The sequence below is a fragment of the Podarcis liolepis genome, assembly GCF_965112155.1.
Source record: "Podarcis liolepis genome assembly, chromosome: 1".
Taxonomy (NCBI): domain Eukaryota; kingdom Metazoa; phylum Chordata; class Lepidosauria; order Squamata; family Lacertidae; genus Podarcis; species Podarcis liolepis.
The window spans coordinates 108860458-108883688 of NC_139554.1; the positions used below are offsets into that span (position 1 = coordinate 108860458).

General features: G+C 43.5%; 1 protein-coding gene across 1 annotated transcript in view; it reads left to right on the top strand.

The window, feature by feature from the left end:
* LOC310703391 (sodium channel protein type 2 subunit alpha-like) overlaps window positions 1–23231 on the top strand; it is a 97201-nt gene that overhangs the window by 43532 nt on the left and 30438 nt on the right. The window contains 14 exon segments of the mRNA XM_083495744.1: window positions 5030–5147; window positions 7037–7127; window positions 8784–8912; window positions 9684–9781; window positions 9784–9966; window positions 10935–11207; window positions 13304–13367; window positions 14553–14694; window positions 15829–16035; window positions 18135–18428; window positions 19895–20242; window positions 20842–20974; window positions 22100–22338; window positions 22772–22945. Coding sequence (XP_083351870.1) covers window positions 5030–5147; window positions 7037–7127; window positions 8784–8912; window positions 9684–9781; window positions 9784–9966; window positions 10935–11207; window positions 13304–13367; window positions 14553–14694; window positions 15829–16035; window positions 18135–18428; window positions 19895–20242; window positions 20842–20974; window positions 22100–22338; window positions 22772–22945 — 2493 coding nt within the window.

Sequence of the window (23231 nt, forward strand, 5' to 3'; positions counted from 1 at the left end):
GAGAGCACAAGCAATTCATAAAAAGAATGAAATAGGAGGAATAAATGTATTAGCGGCGGCAAAAACCTGGCAGAGAAACAAAACTTGCAATCTTGGCAGGCATGAAGGAAAACAGCCATTGTAGTTATGCAAGTGTCTACTCTCTTGTCGGGGGAAAGACAAATATCTCAAGTGCTTCCTATAGCATGTAATAGTAAAAGCAAACCAGCCCTTGTGGCCTGAGTTTGTGAGGTACGTTAGACTTGAACACGTGCAAGCAATTATTCTAAACTCTTCATACTTGAATGCATTGCTACAGCAAAGCAGATGTCACTGAAGGTGTGAGAGACAGCTTACCAGTTCATTCCCTCTCTTTTCTGTACAAAACGAGGATTGAAGGTTTTAACTGCAGTTAGAAAAACAAGCTAAGCACTTGCACCCTAATGCAGTCAAATATGACTTTGCTTCAAAGGCAGTGGGACCTTACAGCGGAATCCTAAACATGTGTACTCAGAAGTAAGCCCCATTGCATTCAATGAGACTTACTCCCTGGAAAGTGAGTGTAGGGTTCACTCCGAAGCACACTTACTGGGCTGTAAGCCTCACAGAGTTCAGCAAACTTCTGAGTAAACCTGCAGGCGGATTCTGTTGTTAAAACACATAAAACTGCAAACCTGAAGATGTTGCAAAACTGCAGGCCTGAAGTTGTTGCTTAGGAACACAGGGAACTGACTTTTACTGAGTCAGAGCACTGGTCCGTGCAGCTCAGTGTTGTCTACACCGACTTGCCAGTGACTCTCCAGGATTTCAGACAGGAGACATTCCTAGCCTTATTGTGGAGGACGCCAGGGACTGAACCTGGAACATTTTGTGTGCCAAGCAGATGGTCACCCACTGCCAAGCTACCGCTGTGCAGTTGTAGGAAGCCATTTCCAAGCATCAACAGGGCTGATGAGGTAATAGCAATGAGGGGGCCGTAATAACAAGCTGTATCTATTCTGAATCCTCATGCTGTTCTGACCAAATGCCGCACTGGTCTACCTGCATGCAGACTAACCCTTTCTTAAAAACAGCAACAGCTGTCTTGCAAACAACTGCAAGGACAGAGCCGGTAAAACCCAAATCCAGTTCTCAGGTGGAGGCTCCATCTTTAAGATTCACACACAGTGGTCTTTCAGGTGCTGGCTGGAAGTTAAATCCAGTGCCATGCAGCCAATTGCCACAGAGGGTAAAGGGACCCCTGACCATTAGGTCCAGTCGTGACCGACTCTGGGGTTGTGGCGCTCATCTTGCTTTATTGGCCGAGGGAGCCGGCATACAGCTTCTGGGTCATGTGGCCAGCATGACTAAGCCGCTTCTGGCGAACCAGAGCAGCGCACGGAAACGCCGTTTGCCTTCCCTCCAGAGCGGTACCTATTTATCTACTTGCACTTTGACGTGCTTTCAAACTGCTAGGTTGGCAGGAGCAGGGACTGAGCAACGGGAGCTCACCCCATCGTGGGGATTCGAACCGCCAACCTTCTGATCAGCAAGTCCTAGGCTCTGTGGTTTAACCCACAGCGCCACCCGCGTCCCTGCCACAGAGGGTTACATAAGAATATAAAAACAGAAGAGCCCCACTGGATCAGGCCAATGGTCCATCCAGACCAGCATCCCGTTCTCACTGTGGCCAACTAGATGCCTATGTGATTCCCAGCAACCAGTATGCAGAAGCAGTTTGCCTCTGACACAGGAGGTAATATAGCCATTGATGGCCTTACCCTCCACAGATTTCTCTAATCCCATTTTAAAACCAACTTGGTGTCAATCACTAGGTGTTGTGAAAGCAGATTTCATAATTTCACTATACGCTGTGTGGTGAAGTCCCTCCTTAAGTATTAAGCTAGTCGTGACTAACGTAAATCCATCGTTTTCAACTGATCTAACTCTGACTATGACTTTTGGGCTGCAGCCCAGGATGCTTAAAAGTCACCGGGTCCTTGCATTGTTTTCCATACCAGGTGTCGCGAAGGAGAACAGCGATATTACATTTATATTTGTAAAGTTATTTTTAGGCTGCCTTTTTAGGCATTGGCCCACGCATAAAAACACAATGCATCTGAAAACAAAAACTAGGTGTTTTAAATGGCAGCAGTACAAAATTGTTTTAAAATATAGGCCACTTTAGAAAACAAAATAAAACGGCAGTGTGGATTCTAGCAGCTAAAAAAGGATGCATTCTTTTTAAAAAAGGTCTCTAGGTTAAAAAATATATAGGTCTAAGTTTGGGGGGGGGGGCAGCGGAGTCTGAAATAAATAGTTGTTGTTTTTTTATTCACCAAGATTTGCAGAGTTAAAGCCACGTGAACTTTGAGGAGAGAGTATTCTCCTTCTACATGTGACCAGAAGTCTGGAGAATAGTTTTGTTGTTTAGTCGTCTGAGTCGTGTTTGACTCTTTGTGACCCCATGAACCAGAGCATGCTTTGGAAGCTCTCACTTTCTTCTCAAAGCTTCTCCTTTTTTATGTCCATGGAGTTTTCTTGGCAAAATACTGGAGTGGTTTGCCAGTTCCTTCTCCAGGTGGCTCACATTTAGTCTAAGCTCTCGGCTATGACCTGTCCGTCTTGGGTGGCCCTGCATGGCATAGCTCTTAGCTTCTCTCAGTTACTCAGGCCCCTTCGCCACAACAAGGCAGTAATCCATGAAGGAGTGCAGTGCTAAATCATGAAGTTCAGGAGCTCATCATGACAGCTTCCGTAGCCAAGGTAGCAGCAGCGTCACATGAGGACAGGCAGTGGCATCCTCCTGCAGTGGTGATGCCACTGGTGAGGATGGATGGGCTGAGGTGGCAGTGAGGTTGGAGGAACTCTGGGTTGCTGTGCTTGGCCCACAGGTAAATGCAGCCCTCCCCATACTGGTGAACACAGCGCTACTGGGAGTATCGCTGCCACTGTTCCGCCCTCATGCGCTGCTGCTGCTGCTGCAAGGAAGTGCTACCGTTTAAACTGCCCACATGAAGTTGAAACCCCAGCAAAGAAAAGAAGTATCCGTCCTCTGCTTGGTTATTTTTCTCATTCGTATTTGCTCACTGTGTGTCAATCTGTCACAAGCCTCATCAGTGTACCCCCATTCATTGACCAGAGCAAGGAGGGTCTGTTCGTTACTTTGGTGCTTCGGTGGCAGATGATATCAGTGCTCCTACTCTCAGGAGGGGAAGGCCTCTGAAGAAGAGAAGTCGTAATGTTCTTGTTGGTTGGGCAGAAAAAAAGCATCTGCTGTCCAGATAGTTTTATACAGTTGGTGTACAGCTGAATTCGCCTCAGATCAAGTGTTAAAATGTGTGGCACTATTCACCACACTGCTTGGCAGCTTTGTGAAAGTGGCCAGCTTATAAATGGTCATTTACACTCATCAGGTAGCAGATCTCGGCCATCCTGATAATTCTGTGTAGTAGATAGCAGACATAAGCCGCCTTCCGTTCTCCATTCTGTGTAGGTTGCCAGCATTTTAAAATTTCATCTTAAGAGGGAACGTGACTGGAGCTCACCCAGTTATGTGATAAGGAAACAGAACTCATATTCTGAGTCCTTGAATATTTCTATAGGAACCCAGAGCAGGGTCCAGGATAGTGTTCATAACAAAACATTCCCAGAACATTATTTTACAGCAAAAGCCCCTTAACGTGCTATATAGCTTAATGCTTAATTAACCCGGATGCTGTGAGAAGTGTTTCTTCTAATCCACAAGACAGGAGGTTGCTTAGGCAACCAGTCTGACTTGATATCTGGTATACCAAAGAAGCCATCGCAGAGTGAGGACCGGTCATTTGAATCCAGTAGATAACAGGCAAGATTAGGTGTTAACGCTGCTTGGGAATTTTAAGAAATCTTAAAGGCCAGGCATCTCTCGCATGCATGTGCGTATGCACTGCTCCAAAAGTCGCTGCACCACATCAGTTACTTCAGCAAAGCAGCCACTTGAATTGCCTGTAGGGCAATTTCACGCAGGTGACTGACTTCAGTGTGACCCCTCCTGTCCGTTCCTTTCTGGGAAAATGAATTGTGTGAATATCAGCTGAGGAGATACCCAGCGGTTTCCCAAAAGTGGCCCTGCAGCCCTGGATATTGCAGCAGAATTATACCCTTTCCCTGCACCAGGCATTCCTTCAGTTTGGAGTACAACCAGAACAGGCAACGTGTAGGTTCAAATGTGCAAAACTTTTGAAGCTACACATTAGCACACACACACACACACCATTCTTTTTTTTTGACACATTCACTTTTTTGACACATTTGAACTTGAGCTTCCTAGCTGTTGAGAGCCAAATCTTCTTAAAAGTTGATGTTGTAACCTTTCTACCTGGCCGGGTGGAGCTGTTCGGTTGCAGTGCTCCACAGAGCAAGGCCTGCCCATTGATCTCAGTCAACTTAGCTGTGCCCGACTCTGAGTAGGACCAGGCTATTGGGGAAGAACGGCTGAATGGCTGAGGCTGTTACCTGCCTGCAACACACTTCTGGTTCCATCTTCGCAAGAAACTGGTCTGCAGTCATAATGGTAGGAGGAAGCAAAACACCCTTCTCCACGGTGGCCTGAGGGTCTGGGCTTCGTGTGGTGTGCCCCAAATCTCCTTCCCCTTTTAAAAAACTTTTTTAAAACAAAGTTTATATGGCAGCTGGGTGCATTGCAAAGTGCAGTGCTGGCAAGCCACCCACCACCTTAATTTCTCAGAGCTGTAATTAGCATATGCAAATTTTATGCAATTTTCTGTTACAGCCCAGCCAGCCAAAATCTAATTCCTAGTATTGGCTGGGAAGAGCTGATGCCTGCCTTGTATGTCTGGCTGTGCAGAGGAAAATGCCTTGAGACTGAATCCTGAACCTGATTGGTTGAGTAGCTTTATGGAAATCATGGTATTAACTGAATTAGATAGGGAAGGTTTTCTTTTGTGTATACTGTTCTCTAACCAAGCTTCTGTGTCTCTGTGTTTCAGTGCCTGAGTGATAACACAGGTCAATGTTACATGCCGCGAATCAATTCTTTCCCCATTCTCTCTGTCCCTTTTTCTTCCAGACATTTATAGTATTGAATAAAGGGAAGGCGATCTTCCGATTCAGTGCCACTTCCGCCGTGTATATGTTAACTCCATTCAACCCTCTTAGAAAAATAGCTATTAAAATTTTGGTACATTCATATCCTTTTCAAGTGGTTACTTCACAACAAGTGAAACGGTGCTATTCTGTTTTTTTGGTGTTATGGTTCTTTCCAGGCATTTGGTCCCAGGGAGCCCATATAATCACAACATGCCCCAAGCAGCTGCCTTGTTCTTTATAATGGTAAGGATGGCCCTGGCAAGCAGGGGAACAGAAGGGAATCAAGTGTGGCAAGAAGTGTTGGCTTGCTGTTGAATTTACTCTTGGAATGCCAAGAATGCAACCTCTACCTTTCCGTTTTGCTCTAAGTGTCAAATGCACAAATGGGTATACTTGCGTTTGTTGGCTAATCCAAGAAAATTCTTAATGAGCAAAGCTATACCTGTGTGGAGAAGGGGGCAGGATTGCAGGGAGACGAACAGAAGCAACTCACGAGTGACAAATTCCAGCGCTGGAGGGGATTCCAGTTCCATTTTTTAATTCCCAGTTTGCAGGTAACCAGAGGAGACCTAACATCCTTAAACTCGCATGGCTTGGCAGAAGCACTGACTGCTTCTTTGTTCTTTAGAACCGTCGCGCCAAAAACAGGTGATAAGGAGAAGGGGCTGGAGTATTTCTAAGTCGAAAGCTAAGGAGATCTGAAGCATATCCTGGGAATCCCTTGCACGCTACTCTGAGGAAGGGCATGATGCAAATGTAATAAATGAACATCTAAATATGCATGTATGCGTCTTCCGTAAAATAAAAGAGCTCTACACATTCCTTAGTTTATGGTGCCATCCTGTGGCCATTGAGAGCCTATCATGTCTAGGTAATTAAACAGTATGCATTTGTGGGGGGATGTTCCCTTAAGTTATTGAGCCTTTGAATGACAGAGGAAATAATTTCTGTTGCGAAGGTGAAGAGAACAAGTTATGTTCAGTGTTCATAGTGATGTAAACCTCAGATCATTTTGAGTGGGGCTCTTGCTTAGCCTTTTCCTCATCCCCCATGAGTGGAAGCCCAGTTTTCCCATATGGCAGCTTCCCTAGTGATCCATTGACAGCAGTCGAGATGGGCTAAAGCCAGCAAAACATTTAGTGCTGTCTCCCTAAAGAGGCAGCAATTGCTGGCTTGATCAAACAATCACACCTGGAGTATCTAGAATAATGTATGTATATGGACATAGGAAGCTACCAGGGCACTGGTCCATTTCGCTCATACTGAGTGGCAGCAACTCTCCAGAGCCTTTTCCAGTTGTACCCAGAGATGCTGGGATTTGGGCCCTTTTGCAGCTGCTTCCCCATTGGCTTTTCCATTATTTTCGCAAACAACAGCAAGAACAGAAAACCCTACCTTATTTTGGAACCTTGCCATGTTTTGAACATAATATAAAATCTACCTTAGATGAGATAAACTTTTGATTCACATTTGAAACTAATTGTCAGGTGGCAAATGGTAACCTACAGCATACACATACACAGAGTTCAGGGAGCCTTCATCTGACCTCATCATTTTCTGCCTAATGTTCCATATTCTGAAACATCATTTTGAAGTTGCCTGCCACTTTGCTGAGCACAATAATGCTTAGCTGTGTCATCACCGTTTAGGCTTCCATTTGCATCTTAATATTATACCGGCCACCCACATCCGACTCAAACCACTTGTTTCTACTTCTGATCCAGAAGTAAAATGGCTTTATCCTTCCTTCCTTGAAAAACAACAGCAACAATTTAATATTTCAGAAAGGCTATTAGAATGTCCATCAATCCACCTATTTTCTTTTAAATATGGAGCGATAAGTGAGGAGGTTATGTGATGTTCCCCAAGCATCATAAAAACCACAGGAATGATTAATGATACTGGAAGTGAACCAGAATGTACTGTTGATGTAATCAATTTTTCTTATGATGAGTTCTCAAAGAATATGTTCCTTAACAACAACATACATTATTCAGCATGCTTATTATGTGCACTATTTTGACCAACTGTGTATTTATGACCATGAGTAACCCTCCGGACTGGACAAAGAATGTAGAGTAAGTTAAGTCTAATCACTATTCAGTGTGTTATGATGCATGTTTTTATATATATATAAAGTCATCCAAGGGGCAGTTCTGTTGGCAAGAAACCAACACTGCTGGTTCTCGTTACACGGGTTCCCACATTATGCAAGCATGCATTTGTGCCCAAGATTGACCCCCTACTTCCTGTCCACATTTTACACTTTTAAGCTAAAATAGAACTCAATGATAATGCCTGACTGGACCATTTTCTGTGCTCAAGAACTGATCTTCGCTTCCCTCTGCCTCTTGCTATTTCCCAATTCAAAAGGCAATTAAAATGCATGATGGTGATAGAATCAGATTTGTAATATTGGTACCCAGGGATGTAACAACAGTCATGTGACTTCTTTCAGTTTGGACACAACCCAGTGTGGGTGGGAAGGTAAACCCCACACTTGCTGTCTGATAACAATGGCATGTGGCCAAAGGTTGCAGACAACCAGCTACAAATTCACTCTTCGAAATGTCAGATCAAGCAGAAACTATGCCACTGAAATTGGCAAGTGAGGAAAAGCTCCAGGCTAGAGGGGAGATCAAAGTTGAACACTCAAGGAAGGAGGAGGAGCAACCTGCCCTTCTTTGCAAACTGGTTTCCTTTTGCTTTTCTTCTTTTCTATTAAAATAGAATGGGAGAAATTTATTGGTTACTTGAGGACACATTGTAAACAAATCAAAACTAGCGGGATTGATATAAATGCCTGCAGCAAGAGATAATTATGGGGAGGAAAAGGGGAAATTTATAAATATATTTGAACTGGATGTGCAGTAACAAAAAGATAGGAAATGGCCCCAGTCAAAGTCCAGCATTACCTGTTCTTCTGCTGAACCATCATGGCGACATCCACCCACAACAAAACAGCAGAAAGTGGTCTTATCCTTCTGAAGGGTCCTCCTCTATTTCAGACCCCAAGTATAGAATCACAGCCTTGGAAAGGGTCCAGGGAGGACATCCAGCCCCACTGCAAATCATACAACAATATAATTCCCTGGCCTGTCCTAAGACGGTTGGAGCATATAAAGCCAATCCTGGCCCGACTGACTTGGCTGCCAATTAGTTTCTGACCTGATACAAAGTCCTGTTGTTGTCGTTTTTAGAAAAATATAATTTTATTTTTCATTTTCAACTTTTACAAACATTTTAGCCAGAAAAAACAAAGTCTTTACAAATCTAATTTACCTTCCCCTCGACTTCCCTCTCTTCTGCACACCTAGTTTACTCTGTTTTTGCATCTTCTTAGTAGCTGAGGAAGAAGTGGTGAAATTAACCAGTAAGAAGACATGTAAACAGTAGAAGCCAACCAGTCAGTCTTCTCCCTCCTTGCCTATGTGACTTTGATCTCTCCCAGTTTTCTGCTACTAATGGTGGTGGTGAGGGGAAGCCTTAGGAATCCTGACACTGTGAGCATTGCATATAAATCAGCTCTGCTTTGTGCACCTGGGTTGTCATCCAGAGACAGAGCTCATAGCTTTCCCTTTGGAAAACAATTCTTGCTATTCCACTTTAGACTTCTGACATCTCCCCCTCCCCCCGCCACCCGATTTTATAATTGTCTGTTTTCTGTTGGGAATATTTTGTTGAAATCATTAATACTTGTTTTTTGTTAACTGTTGCACTGATATTTTCTTCAGATACACATTCACGGGAATTTATACCTTTGAATCACTAATAAAAATTCTTGCAAGGGGCTTCTGTTTAGAAGAGTTCACTTTCCTCCGGGATCCTTGGAACTGGCTTGACTTCACTGTCATTACATTTGCGTAAGTATTTGTTTGCAGTATTTAAAGGGGGGTGTTGTTAGTCACTGGTTACCTGAAGTTGAGACAGGGAGGGAGAACCTTTAGAGAAAGAGATATACAGTACTGTTGATTTTTAGCATCCTGTGCTGCAAAGCCATATTAGAATCTCTGCCATTTGTATTGTAACTAACTCTGGCTTAGCCCTCTTAGAATCATAGAATCATAGAGTTGGAATAGACCACAAGGGCCATCGAGTCCAACCCCCTGCCAAGCAGGAAACACCATCAGAGCACTCCTGACATATGGTTGTCAAGCCTCTGCTTAAAGACCTCCAAAGAAGGAGACTCCACCACACTCCTTGGCAGCAAATTCCACTGTCGAACAGCTCTTACTGTCAGGAAGTTCTTCCTAATGTTTAGGTGGAATCTTCTTTCTTGTAGTTTGGATCCATTGCTCCGTGTCCGCTTCTCTGGAGCAGCAGAAAACAACCTTTCTCCCTCCTCTATATGACATCCTTTTATGTATTTGAACGTGGCTATCATATCACCCCTTAACCTCCTCTTCTCCAGGCTAAACATGCCCAGCTCCTTAAAATAAGCTCGTTTCATATCCTGTCTTCTTTTCTGTTCACCGGAATGGAAGCTACCTCTCAAGTTCCCAAATTAGTTTAAAATAAAGCAGTGTGATTTGCTCGCTGTCATTTTAATTTAATCTGAGAAAAGGCCCCCCACCCCCCAAGCAAGTAACGTAAAGTCTGCCTCAATTCTGAATAACTGTGATTTGATTCTACAGGTATGTAACAGAATTTGTAAACCTAGGCAATGTTTCAGCTCTTCGAACTTTCAGAGTGTTGAGAGCTTTGAAAACTATTTCTGTAATCCCAGGTAAGAAGTGAGTGGAATGATGAAGTGTCAGGCCCCTTGTATCTCCAACTGTTTCTTGTGTGCTGTCATTGTGTTTGTGTGTGAACTCCCCTATTGCAGATATGTGACAGAGTTTGTGGACCTGGGCAATGTCTCAGCGTTGAGAACATTCAGAGTTCTCCGGGCATTGAAAACAATATCAGTCATTCCAGGTGAGAGCTAGGTTAAACACGGAGGCTGACCTTTCAAAGCTCCATTAAAGATGAAACCACACTTTTAAGCATAAGCCGTGTTGCTTGCTGCACTGTATAAGCAAAAGGAAAAAGAAAAAAAAAGCAAGAATCAAAAACTTTTGTTTTCAGCGATTCTTTGCTTTTTAACTATGGCAGCTGGATTATTATTATTATTTTCCAAATCAGCCTTTGCGTTTAACAAATTCTTGCATGAGACATTTGCAGTAAGTGGCTATATGATTTGCATCTTATGACATCAAGCTTTCCGCTTTTAAATTAAGAGTCAAGATTAAGGCTTTCATACTGATGCAAATTTTACCATTTGTTGCAGGCACTCCCAACCGAAACTTGCTATCAGTTGTGTTTGGGTTTTTCTTTATTTATTTTTAAAAATTATGCATAAATAGATGCAAAATGTGAAAGTTAGCATGGGCTTTTTCTGTGCATGGGAATTTTCTAAAAAGATGTCCTTCTTCTCCAAACCATCACCCATTTTTATTCAATAAAACTGAACATGGGATAATTGAAATAACTAATTAAAAAAACCACCTTATTTGTGTTGTTGAACAGTTCAAAAACCGACTCCACAATAATGGTTTGGGCAAGAGACACAAGCAAAATAAAACAATATACTTTTCTACACAGGGCTGAGATACAGCATGGATCGCAAAATTGCGTTTTTGCTTAGGCAAAGTGTTTCTCTGATTATGTACCACAGATACCTCAATATATCTGTTTTATTTTCATACACAGTTTCAAATCAGCATAAACCTAACAGCTTTTCATTCATGTTCACAGGCAATCAGGCTTTTTCATTAAACTGTCACAAATATAAAAACCATTTTGTTGTCATTCTGCATGAAACATTAACTAAGTCAAGCACATTCACGTGACATACAGTATATTTAGCGTGCGACATCGCAATGAATTTCCCTTTCTGTTTGCAGGCCTGAAGACCATTGTGGGGGCCCTAATTCAGTCAGTGAAGAAGCTTTCGGATGTGATGATCCTGACTGTGTTTTGTCTGAGTGTATTTGCATTAATAGGGCTCCAGCTTTTCATGGGGAACTTGAGGCATAAATGCCTGATTTGGCCGCCAGACAATTCTACTTTTGAAATCAACATAACTTCCTATTTCGATAGCACAATGGGCGATAATGGTACCTTTGTTAATAGAACTGTGACTACGTTTAACTGGGATGACTACGTCAGTGATGACAGTAAGGCCTGGTGACACATTATTACTTTTTGATTGATTGATTTTTATATAGAGAGAGAACTTAATGTTTTGCTGATCGCAGCTGGATTGTTGTCAATAGGCACTAAAATTATGCAGCACAGCCTAGGCTATAGTGCTGAAACTGAGTCCTGGGTTTGCAGGCACTGATGATGAGCTGAATAGCGAGAAGAAAAACACACACCAATAAATAAATTTTAGAAAGGGGCAAGATTAGACACGAACACACAAAGCATTTTTTAAAAAAGACTCCTTTCTCACTGCTCCGCTCTCCCTTTCTTCATGCCCAGGGCAGTCCTGCCCTTCGACTGCCCCACAGAGCCGCCATGTCACACGAGGCTAGACCTCAGTGGCAGCAGTCTCTTCTTCTCCTTGCCCTCTTCCCAGCAGCCACCACCAGCTGCCCAAGGGAGGAGGCCAGCAGCAGCAGCCATGGAGAGTCAACAGGATACTCCTTCTCCACCACCATTCAGGGCAAGCGCCAGCTCATCCTCCTCTGTGAGCTCAGTGGCAGGGGAAACAGGGATGTTCCGGGATCAAATCAGAAACTGGGATGGCTTTTGTAATTCCAGGACTGGCCCTGGAAAATCAGGACACGTGGAGGGTGTGCTTTACCTATGCTCACAAAGAAAACTGCAAGACTTTGTGCTGGCATTACTGAATGAAGATAAATCACTTAACTTTAAATGTCTAGTCATTTTAACGTCCTTGAGTTTGCCTATGTATTTACCCACACAGCTGAGTCTAGCGCGTTGTGGGTTGTACAAACTTTACACACAAGAGGTATGAATCACCAATGCCATTTCTGTCATGAGGTACACTGGTGCAGCCCAGTGTGCTTCTTGTTTTCCTGTGACCTCTTATAATGGGGTTTCAAGCGGTATGACAGAAATGAATCAGTCTCACTGATTTGACACTGTACTTATTTTAGCACAAACTATTTTACAGCCCAGACCTACACACACTTTGCTTTCATCTTCTCCCCCCCCCCTTTTCCTTTTGTATTATGTCTAGCAGATTGCAAGACTGCAGGCGGGAACATATCTATATCTATATCATCTATTCAGGCATGACCAAACTCGGCCCTCCAGATGTTTTGGGACTACAACTCCCATCATCCCTAGCTAACAGGACCAGTGGTCAGGGATGATGGGAATTGTAGTCCCAAAACATCTGGAGGGCCGAGTTTGGCCATGCATGATCTATATCTATATCTGTACAGCACTTTGAAAAATTCAGGCCCTTTTAAAGCGCATAGTAATAACGATAGTAATAATAATTCACAGTGTCTATTCCGAATAGGTCACTGGAGTAAGCATCCCAGTATATAATTTACCTTAACTAGTAATATTTATTTATTTATAAACAAACAAACAAACATACTTTCACTAACTGGGTCCCAAAACAGTTTTACAAAATAAAAATGTATTTTTTATATACACACACACACACACACACACACACACACATATACACATATAAAGTATGGATTTAGCATTAGAGATCAAAACATCAGAGATTAAACTATCAAAGCAGTGTTCATGATGCAAAGACCTCCTGGAATAAAACAGTTTTAACCAAACACCTGAAACTTAACAGGGACAGTGATTGATTTCTACTAAGAGAGAGTCCCATAGAGTAGGACTCACTACATTGAAAACATGATTCCTTGTTGATGTCATTTGTGCTCTTGGTCTATGGGGGACTACCAATACTGTTTCATAACTAAGTTGAGGGGCTTGTGCCACAATAAATCTATTGGACGATGTATATCCCACCAAATATTCTTTTGGTGGGTGTACCCTCTGAGTGGAGTTGCATTCATGGGATGCCTCTGTCAGAAGGGAAGTGGTGACTTTCACAGGCAGAACTGGAGGCTACATGGGGAAAGAAGGAATTGGCAAAAATTACTTTATCTGCTTTCCACCAGTGGGAATTTCCACTGGATCATCTCAATTCCATCCATGAGCCTGTTCATAAATGCCTAGTTGGGATCCAAACCTTAATCGCCAAGATATCATGGGGCTCTCAATTTATTTTTAGTGCAATTAAGTGTTATCTATTTCTGTTTCCAAACAGATCACTTTTACTTCTTGGAAGGACAAAATGATGCTTTGCTGTGTGGCAACAGCTCAGATGCCGGGTGAGAGAATGGTCCATTACACTTTATTCAAGAGAGTGGGTTCGGCAGCTGTAGTTAAAGTAACTTTGCCTTTAATATCCAAATCATTTCAGATCTCTAGCATTTCGGGCTCAGAAGCCTGCTGTCTGGGTGTCAGCATCTACCTTTATGGGGATATGAAAGAGAGGGCTATGTTTGACATGGAGAATATGTGTTTCAGCAATATCTCCCCCATGCACCCAATCTTTCAGTCTTTCAATTTTCTTTTTACACACTTTGAAAACACTCCTAAGATCAGTGAGAGGCATCTCCCTCACTTTCAGTACCTCTCTTAAGTGTTACACTAAAGCATGATAAATTGTTAATGGTAACACTTTATGGTGGTATGTTAAGGATTTGGGTAAGACAATGGCTAGTTTTCCCTAGGTAATGTTGAAAAGCCGTTGACCCTGTAGACCGGCCTTTCTCAACCTGTGGGTCCCCAGGTGTTGTTGAACTACAACTCCCATCACTCCAACTAGCAAGGCCAGAGCTCAAGGATGATGGGAGTTGTAGTCCAACAACATCTGGGGACCCACAGGTTGGAACAGCTGCTGTAGACCTAAGTAAAGAACCTGCAGTTCAAGGCAGTGGTGGACTTGGGACCCTGTGTGATGCTAAAATTTGGGGGAGGGGTGCCTCTCACGCTCGGTTCAACATCATTGTTTTGGCGTCCCCTGCAGGGTGATGCCCAAGGCGGCTGCACCAGTCGTGCTACCCTAAAACCCCTCAGTTCAAGGATCACATGGGGCCCTTAGTTTAATTCCATGCGTCCCTCCTTATCATTCAGCTCTCTGGACACTGTAGGTTCGCTCTTGCTCTCCAACTCTCCTCTCTGGGAATCTCTTTCTCTTTCACTTGATGTGTGTGTGCAAGAGGCAGACAAGAGATCATGAAGCCCCACCCACCATCAGATCTGGCTCTAACCACTATTGGCCGCAGCCCCAGTTGAATTTTCCCATAGGTCAGTGGCCCCTCATAGGAAGAAGGCTTCTGATCTCTGCTGTAGGCCTTTGCCTGAAGCTGGCTTTCTTGAATGGTTCCTCCGAGTAAAATCACAGTTGAAAAGCATTTTCATTCTACTGACAACTGGCAGACTATTTGCTCAAGCAAACACATTGATTGAGATGATGTTTTGAAAATGTCTTTCCCCCCACTTTTTTCTAGTCAATGTCCGGAAGGATATATGTGTGTAAAAGCTGGTCGAAACCCCAACTATGGCTATACAAGTTTTGATACCTTCAGCTGGGCCTTCTTGTCACTCTTTCGGCTGATGACTCAGGACTTCTGGGAAAACCTTTACCAACTGGTGAGAGACTTTATATGCCAGGAGTATTAGCAATACTACAGAGATTGATTATATAAATAGGAGCAGCCAACAAGGCACCCTCCAGATATGACTGGACTCAAATTCCAATCAGCAGTAGACAACATAGCCAATGGTCAGGGATGATGGAAATTGTAGTCTCATCATGTCTGACAGGCACCACACTGAGTACCCCTTATTACTATGACCATAGTAATAAGAGCAGTGTATTACTATGAATACTTAAGTGTATTTCAAAGCTCTGTGTTACCATGTCACAGATAGATCAATCTCAGGAGCATAAAAGCACATGTTTCAAGTCAAGGGCATGGTTGACCATCTTGCCACAAATGGTACAGTCCATAGGGATTTGTTGCATTCATGCTCAGGAACAGGGAAGCTGTAATAGCACAACAGGAGGAATGATAACTGGTGCAAGGTTAAGACCGTCCACAAAACCTAATGGTTTTCAAACCATACAAGTTGTTTCAATGTGCGGCCATGACTCCGGCTGACAGAACTGGCTATTCCAGCGTGCAACAGGGGGAAAGGTGACTCAGGTGCTTTACAAAATGTCTCCGCTGAAGTGAGTTGCAATGTTGCATAATGAACATTTCGGTGTTAGTACTTTGCCTCCCCTCAACCCCCAACCAGCAATATGGCTGCTGCAAAGCAAATTGGCTGCGTACAGAATGGCTTATACAGAATGACTGTACAGGACCTTGAATTCCCATTCTGGCAGCTGGCAGATGTAAATAATCAGGGGCCCAGTTCTGTGGTCAGAAGTCGACTATGGCAGCTGTTCCTCTCCCTTTGAGATAGAGGAAGCACATCTTGCATTAAGCATGAATAAGAGGTGAGGTCTAACTGTACTAACTGGTGTGTATATCCACTTGTAAAAAGGGAGTGCAGCGGTTGTTATTACAGCCTCTTATTTACTACAGAGTTTGACATGTGAACTTGTACATATAGCTCACACACATAAGACCAGCATGTATCAGTACACCAAGTTTCTTAACCATTTAACTTATACCCATTCTGGACATGTTCCTTGTCGCTACAGTATAATAAAGAGGCCATTACATTTTATAGGAATGTTATGAACTGTTTTATTATTTTCGTTCTTTCTTTTTACAGACATTGCGAGCTGCTGGCAAAACGTACATGATCTTTTTTGTCCTGGTGATTTTCCTGGGCTCTTTCTACCTGATCAACTTGATCTTGGCTGTTGTTGCCATGGCCTACGAAGAGCAGAACCAAGCCACCATGGAAGAAGCAGAGCAGAAGGAGGCTGAGTTCCAGCAAATGCTGGAGCAGCTGAAAAAACAACAGGAAGAAGCCCAGGTATCGTTCTTTCTTTTTTAACGATTATTTTTATTGACTATTCAGCACAGGAACAAGAAAGCTCAGGTACCTTTCCGATGGAAAATGTTTGGACAGTTTTAGCATAGCTTTAAGGTTCTAGCTAATCATAGAAAGCAGCCGCCGCCTTAAAGCAGTAATCTCCATTTCAACCAGATTCCCAGCAGATATTTTGAGGAGAAAGCTACCTGTTATTTTTATCCATATATGATTAAAAATAAAATTTGTTTTGTTTTTGGCTTATTCTCATATGTTGTGTAAAATCTGTGAATGTGCTTTTAGCTAGTTAACACCAGCAGCATGTGAGCTTGAAGCATTTCAAGATGGCTGCTGGGTAGTAGGCATTTACTCATACATTATGACAAGTAAATTAGATTATGACAAGTAAACCTTCAGGGTAGGGGTCAACAACCTTCTTAAGCCCATGGATCTCATTTCAGAAGTGGAGACACTATTGTAGGCATATCCACTTCACTCTGGAGAAAACCAGACGCACCCACACAAGCCTACCTAGGCAATGTTCCCTCTCCTCAAAGCACAAAACCACCCACACAAAACCAACCAGGCAACATGCCCCGCTATGAAAACCAAACTCCATACAAACACCCCCAGGCAACACAGCACATCCACCCACCTCACAAAATTGAAACAGGCAATCATACCCGCTATCACCCTCCCTATCTCCCCTGATGCTTCTCTGTGCCCCAAAGCTTACCAGTTTGCCACTATTCCCCACGTTCCGTTTTCTGAAAATCAACAACCAGGCAGCTTAGCTGAGTGGGCTTAAAAGCAAAGTACCAGCTCCAGCTGCCTGCACTTTCTTTCCTATGTTAAGAATGTATCTGGGCCCACATGGACCCAGAGGCATCCCAGGGGGAGAAAATAGTGAAACGACTGTTGCTGGAAGTTGCCTTCCAAAGGCTTTCTTTATTTTTTAAAAAAAACAACTTCAATTGCCTGCCCTCAAACCAGAAAACTCAGTAGGGGCTGAGGGCACTGAGGGCACCAAACGAGGTTTTCATAGGAGCATCAGGGTGCCCACATGAACCACACTGGCAACTCCAGCATTAGGGCAAAGTTATCAGGATGAGTCAATGGTTCTAGGCCTTCCCTCGCTCAGTCACAAAATGATTGAACGATTCCTCCCCCAGAAAAACAAAAGGTGGCTAGGAAACATGAAGTATGTCTTCTACACTGCAGTAAAGCTGGAATCTAATTTGGTTTCATTTATTTTGTTTTACCCATGTTGCCCTTCTGTTAAAAAAGAAAAATAATAAGAAGAAAAGAACAGATTGTGAAGCCTAGGCTAAGAAACAAGAATAGGCGTGGCAATTTCTTTTTCATGCTGCAAAGGACTTCTGTCTCCCACATGTTTTGTGGGGCCAGGTTCAGTACTCTTTTACACTCTTCTTCTGTGGAGAGTTATGCTCACAAGAGGAAGGAAGGTGCACACCGTTGCTCTGGAGAGTATTTTTCTTCTCTTGTAGGGCAAGACAGTCATGCTGGGAATTAGGCACCACACTTCCTCTTGTGAGCAGCTTTCAAGGAATGAGGCATTTGCAGTGATTCTAGCCTGCTGGGTTTAAGTCCTGGTGCCTGGGACAGTGACTAAGGCCTCTTCATCCCTTACCCATAAGGAAAGATTCCTCGAGTGAAATTCAGCCATGTTAGGGTGTACTTGGTGAGGGCAAGCTCCGCCATGTGGCAGGGTGGCATAGCCTGTTTCAGGTGGCGCCATGAGTGGGGGGATAGATGAAGGCAGGAACTGGTGTCTAAATGTTGCACAATACTTTTTAAAGTGTTGGCCAGAGCCTGGGAGAAGGGGTGCCCCTCGCTTCAGGCAGAAACATGCCAGCACCAAATTTTCTGAGGTAAATTTGGCGAGGTCCTGGAAGGCCTTTTGGAATTTGAAATTTGCTATATTGCCTTGTTGAGATGCTTCTTCTTATGTAGTACACGGGATTAGTGTGAGGAACATCAAACTCAACTGCTTTTTTAAAAATAGAAACCCTGGGAACACAGTAGTATTAACGGATTAGTATTGTGTGCCTTAAATGTGTTTAACTTTGGTTACTCAACAGGCAGCTGCTTTAGCCGCCGCCACAGGTGAATCTAGAGAGTTCAGTGAAGTTGGTGGTGTCGGCGGGTTCTCGGAGAGCTCTTCAGTGACGTCAAAGCTGAGTTCAAAGAGTGCTAAAGAGAGAAGGAACAGGCGGAAAAAGAGGAAGCAGAGAGAACAATCCGAAGGAGACGAAAAGGATGAGGATGAATTTCACAAATCTGAATCGGAGGACAGCATCCGAAGGAAGGGCTTCCGATTCTCTATTGAAGGGAACCGACTGACTTATGAGAAAAGGTTCTCTTCCCCACACCAGGTAGGGAGAAAGTATCCTGGCCTGTGCGTACCAACTAATATCGGGCCAGGTGGAAATTGCTCAGCCTTCCTCATGTATGTATATTAAGGGGGATTTTGACCCCAAAGGTCCAATGATTCTTTCCTGTCTTTGGTGCCATGGAATTCTGGATCAGCTGGACTAATCTGTTCGTTTCAGTTTCTTTTAGCTTTTTCTAATCTGAAATTCAGTTCTCCATATTACAACAGCAACGTGCATTTCAGGGTTGCCGTATTTCAAAAAGTGAATATCCAGATACAAATACCCAGACACAAGTTGTTGAGCTTGCTTTTATTTTTTCAAAACTGTTGAGCCAAGATGATGTTTTTGAGCTATTTTTAAGGGAAATCAGCAAAAACGACACTGCCGATACGGGTTGTCATTTGACATTTCCACCCAGACACTGCTTCTGACTGCAGTATTCTGGGTATTTCTGGGAAATTCCGGATGTATGGCAACCCTGTTTCAGCAAGACACTCCCTTCCTGAGTGCACCCACTTCATCCTCCTCATGACCTTTGCTGCTGTCCCATTCACTGACTTTTCCCTCTGGGCTTAATCGTGCCCAGAGAACGAGGCATGCAGATGGCCACCCATCTCAGTTCTTGCTTGCTCTGAGAGGCTGAGGAAACAAGGCAGCAATAGCAAGGAGCAGGAGCATCAGTGGTAGAGGGCTCCAGTGGTCAACAGTGACCTCTTTGCTGAGGCAAGGGCTTTAGCAGGTGAGCAGCAATGCCAGTCACTGGCACCATCCTGGGAGAAAGCCATGGTTAGCTGGGATTTTGTCCATTTATTGTTTCCCTTCTAAAGAATGGAGGACGATGAGAAACAGTTCCACTAGGCAGAGACGTTCACTGTAATCAAGTAGAACTGCCTAATAAATATTCATTTAATATTTTCCTGTGTTAACATTGATAAAGATTGCTCAGGTGCGCTGGGACAAGTCCCTAAAAAGCACCTGTGTTTCAATAATTCCTCTGTAAGTCAGTGGAGGGAGGGGTAGAGTTTTTCAACACAGTCATTTCATTGGTAATAATTTTCAGGTAATTGGGTTTGGTGATTACATGTGGTGATTTTAATGGTAGCCTGTTGATGCAGCTACAATGGTTCTTTTGATTTTCCTACAATTTCTATTCAGATTTTTTAATTTTTCGGATAATGTTATCTGTAAGGTTAATGATTCCTTCCTCCCTTCTTTCTGTGATGTTCTTAGTGTTGTTTCCATGATATTTAAGTGATGTTTCTTACTGGGTATTTTGCAACCGCTTTGTAATATGATTTGTTATTTTCTTCTTAATCATGTTCCAGTGGCGTCTTACAATGTTGTAAACATTGGATTTCAATGTACATGTCGAACATTGGCATTTCACTATGCTTACAATGTCTTGGTCTTGCACACGACTTACAGGAATTTCTGATTTGGGGTTGCTTCCTGATTTTCCCTCACAGTCTCTGCTGAGCATCCGTGGCTCCTTATTCTCCCCAAGGCGCAGCAGCAAAGCAAGCCTTTTCAGCTTCAGAGGCCGAGCAAAGGACATCGGGTCGGAGAACGACTTTGCCGACGACGAGCACAGCACCTTCGAAGACAACGAGAGCAGAAGGGATTCTCTCTTTGTCCCTCACAGACATAGTGAGAGGCGCAACAGTAACATCAGCCAGGCCAGTCGATCATCCAGGATGGTACCTGTGCTTCCAGCAAACGGGAAGATGCACAGCACCGTGGACTGCAATGGAGTGGTCTCCTTAGTTGGTGGGCCTCCAGGTCTGATGTCACCCACCGGGCAGCTTCTGCCTGAGGTAATAACAGATAAAGCAGCCACCGATTTGAAACTGCAATCATTCAGCCAAGGAACTTCATTCCTTTCTGTGGACAACTGCAATGTGCCCTACGTGGGGGGCAAGTAGTGGCAGAGCTTCATGCTTCGGCACTGGGGGGGGGGTAGAGAGCAAACAGGGGCGGGGCTGGTGCCCGCAGGGGTGTGGCACATGTCCTGGGGCGTGCCACACCTCCGGGGGGTGGTGTCACCCAGTGTGGGCAGGGGAGCAGCCACAATGGCACCCCACCAGGATCGCGCTGCTGGGGGCGGTGCGCTCCCCCGCACTCCTCTTCCTCCGCCAGTGGGGGCAAGGTAGGGCTGCCCGGAGGTACCATTGGAAATGCAAATGTGTCTCTGCAGCTCCCACCTTGCCACCACCCTTCCAGGAGGGCAGTGGTGTAGCACTTTTCCACCACAATGGTTGCCCCTGCTGGATAGCATCAATAGGACTTACCGCCAAGTAATATTTATGACTTGCAGCCGAAAGGAGATTTGGGTATCTTCATCTTCAGTTTGTGGGTATTCTTACGGGACCAAAGAGATGAGAACTGTTAACATTCCTAAGTATTTTGTTTTCAGGGCACCACTACAGAAACAGAACTAAGAAAAAGACGCTCCAGTTCTTACCATATGTCTATGGATTTTCTGTCTGATCCTACTGCAAGACAAAGAGCAATGAGTATAGCCAGCATACTTACCAACACAATGGAAGGTATGTAGAATCCTTCCTAAATCCAGTGGATAAAAACTGAGATTACCATTTAGAAAACAAATAACAAAATGTCCGCTTACAGTTATCTGCTTCTGTTTGGCTGCCTGTTATGTTCTCTGCATCCACAACCACTATTTTACTCTTCTGGTAGTTATAAACCATAATGTTATGGCCACTGACTTTTGTTCCCACAGCCATTCTAAATCTAGGAGGGGAGAAGCTCTTGTTTTACCAATTTTAGTAAATGTAAATACAGTGATAATACACAAATTATGATTGACAAACATGGTGCAACGGGATATTCCTGTGGGCCAGAGCCCCTGAGCTGCTAAGTCTTTGCTGAGCAAAGTTGAGCAGTGTTGAGTCACATGGATTTCAGCAACAGAGTTACAACACAAACCTATGCATGCCTACTCAGAAGTAAGCCCCACTTTGTTCATAAGGCTTAAGGTTGCAGGCTTAAGGACAGACAAGTGTCAAAGACTCAAGCCCCTCATTCCTACCAAGGAGCTTTTCCTAGGTATGCTCTCTAGGTTAAATATCATATTGATAGCTAGGTGCCCAGTTTCTGGGCAATTTGATATTTATATCTAGGAATCTGAGGGTGGCATCTAAAGGTAAAGGGACCCCTAACCATTAGGTCCAGTCGTGACCGACTCTGGGGTTGCAGCACTCATCTCGCTTTACTGGCCGAGGGAGCCGGCGTAAGGCTTCCGGGTCATGTGGCCAGCATGACTAAGCCGCTTCTGGCAAACCAGAACAGCACACGGAAATGCCGTTTACCTTCCCGCCGGAGCGGTACCTATTTATCTACTTGCACTTTGCACAGCGGCCTCTTGAGACTGTAGTGACCCTATCTGGGATTTGTCTGTGGCTTGTGGATTCTGATATAACAGTAACCCAATAAACCCAAACTATGATTTGCAAACCAGCATACAGCTTTGGTTTGATATCCTGGTTTGGTGAAGGTTAAACTGGGATCAGAATGCCAACACCTTAATGAATCATATCACAAAACACACATTACAGGAAAAAAGTCTGTACCACATAATTATCACATAATTATGAGCTGAATATATAAAGTGGATTATTTCTTTTTTATGCATTGTCTTTTCTCTCTTCTAGAACTTGAGGAGTCCAGACAGAAATGCCCTCCCTGCTGGTACAAATTTGCTAACATGTGCTTAATCTGGGATTGCTGGCCACCTTGGTTAAAAATAAAGCATGTTGTTAATCTGGTAGTGATGGATCCATTTGTTGACCTTGCTATCACCATCTGCATTGTTTTGAACACCTTGTTTATGGCCATGGAGCATTATCCAATGACTCCTCAGTTTAACCATGTGCTGTCTGTTGGAAATTTGGTAAGTCCTTCATAGTATAAGAAATAACAGAAAGCAAAAAAAAAAAAAAAAAAGAGCCAATTTATTTCACTTGGTTTACTCTGTTGGACTTAGTTAGATATCACCCACTGAAATAATTATGAAATTGCTTGGGTTGGATTGGGTCTGGATTAAGAACCTAACTACAAATTAATTTACATTTGCTGCTTGAAGTGGTGTCAGCAGTTTTGAAAAAGTAAAACCAAGCACCAGAACTTGTATGAGGGAAAAGATTGGGCCTGTATGAGGAAGGAGGATTTAAGCCTGATCAAGTGGTTCACTTCTGGTGGGTTGTTTTTTTCCTTAATAAAACATTTTTTTTAATGCTGTAGCTCTTTGTCTCTGCTCGGCAAACATTTGATGAATGCGATCATTGTTATCTGAGGTGGATGACAAATCATGTTTTTTTGTGTAGGTGTTTACTGGCATCTTCACAGCAGAAATGTTTCTCAAGATAATAGCCATGGATCCTTATTACTATTTCCAAGAAGGCTGGAATATTTTTGATGGCATCATTGTCAGCCTGAGTTTGATGGAGCTGGGTCTTGCAAATGTGGAAGGGTTATCGGTCCTAAGATCTTTCAGGCTGGTAAGTACATCAGTAAGGTTTCAAAACAACTTTGGATCATATTATATATACAGATTCATAATTTGATCAGTGTACAACAACACCACATATGGAAATACCTGCCCCACTCTTGACAACCACCCTAACCCTGTTGTACAATAATTTTGGCAGAAAGTTTTTGAAGAATTTTTTGCTGTAGTACTGGAAATTATTCCAGTGGACCCAGGCTCAGTGCTGCTATCCATTTCCCCAGGAACCATGCAGAATATAAATTACAAATGTACATACTATACATTTTACTACTCAT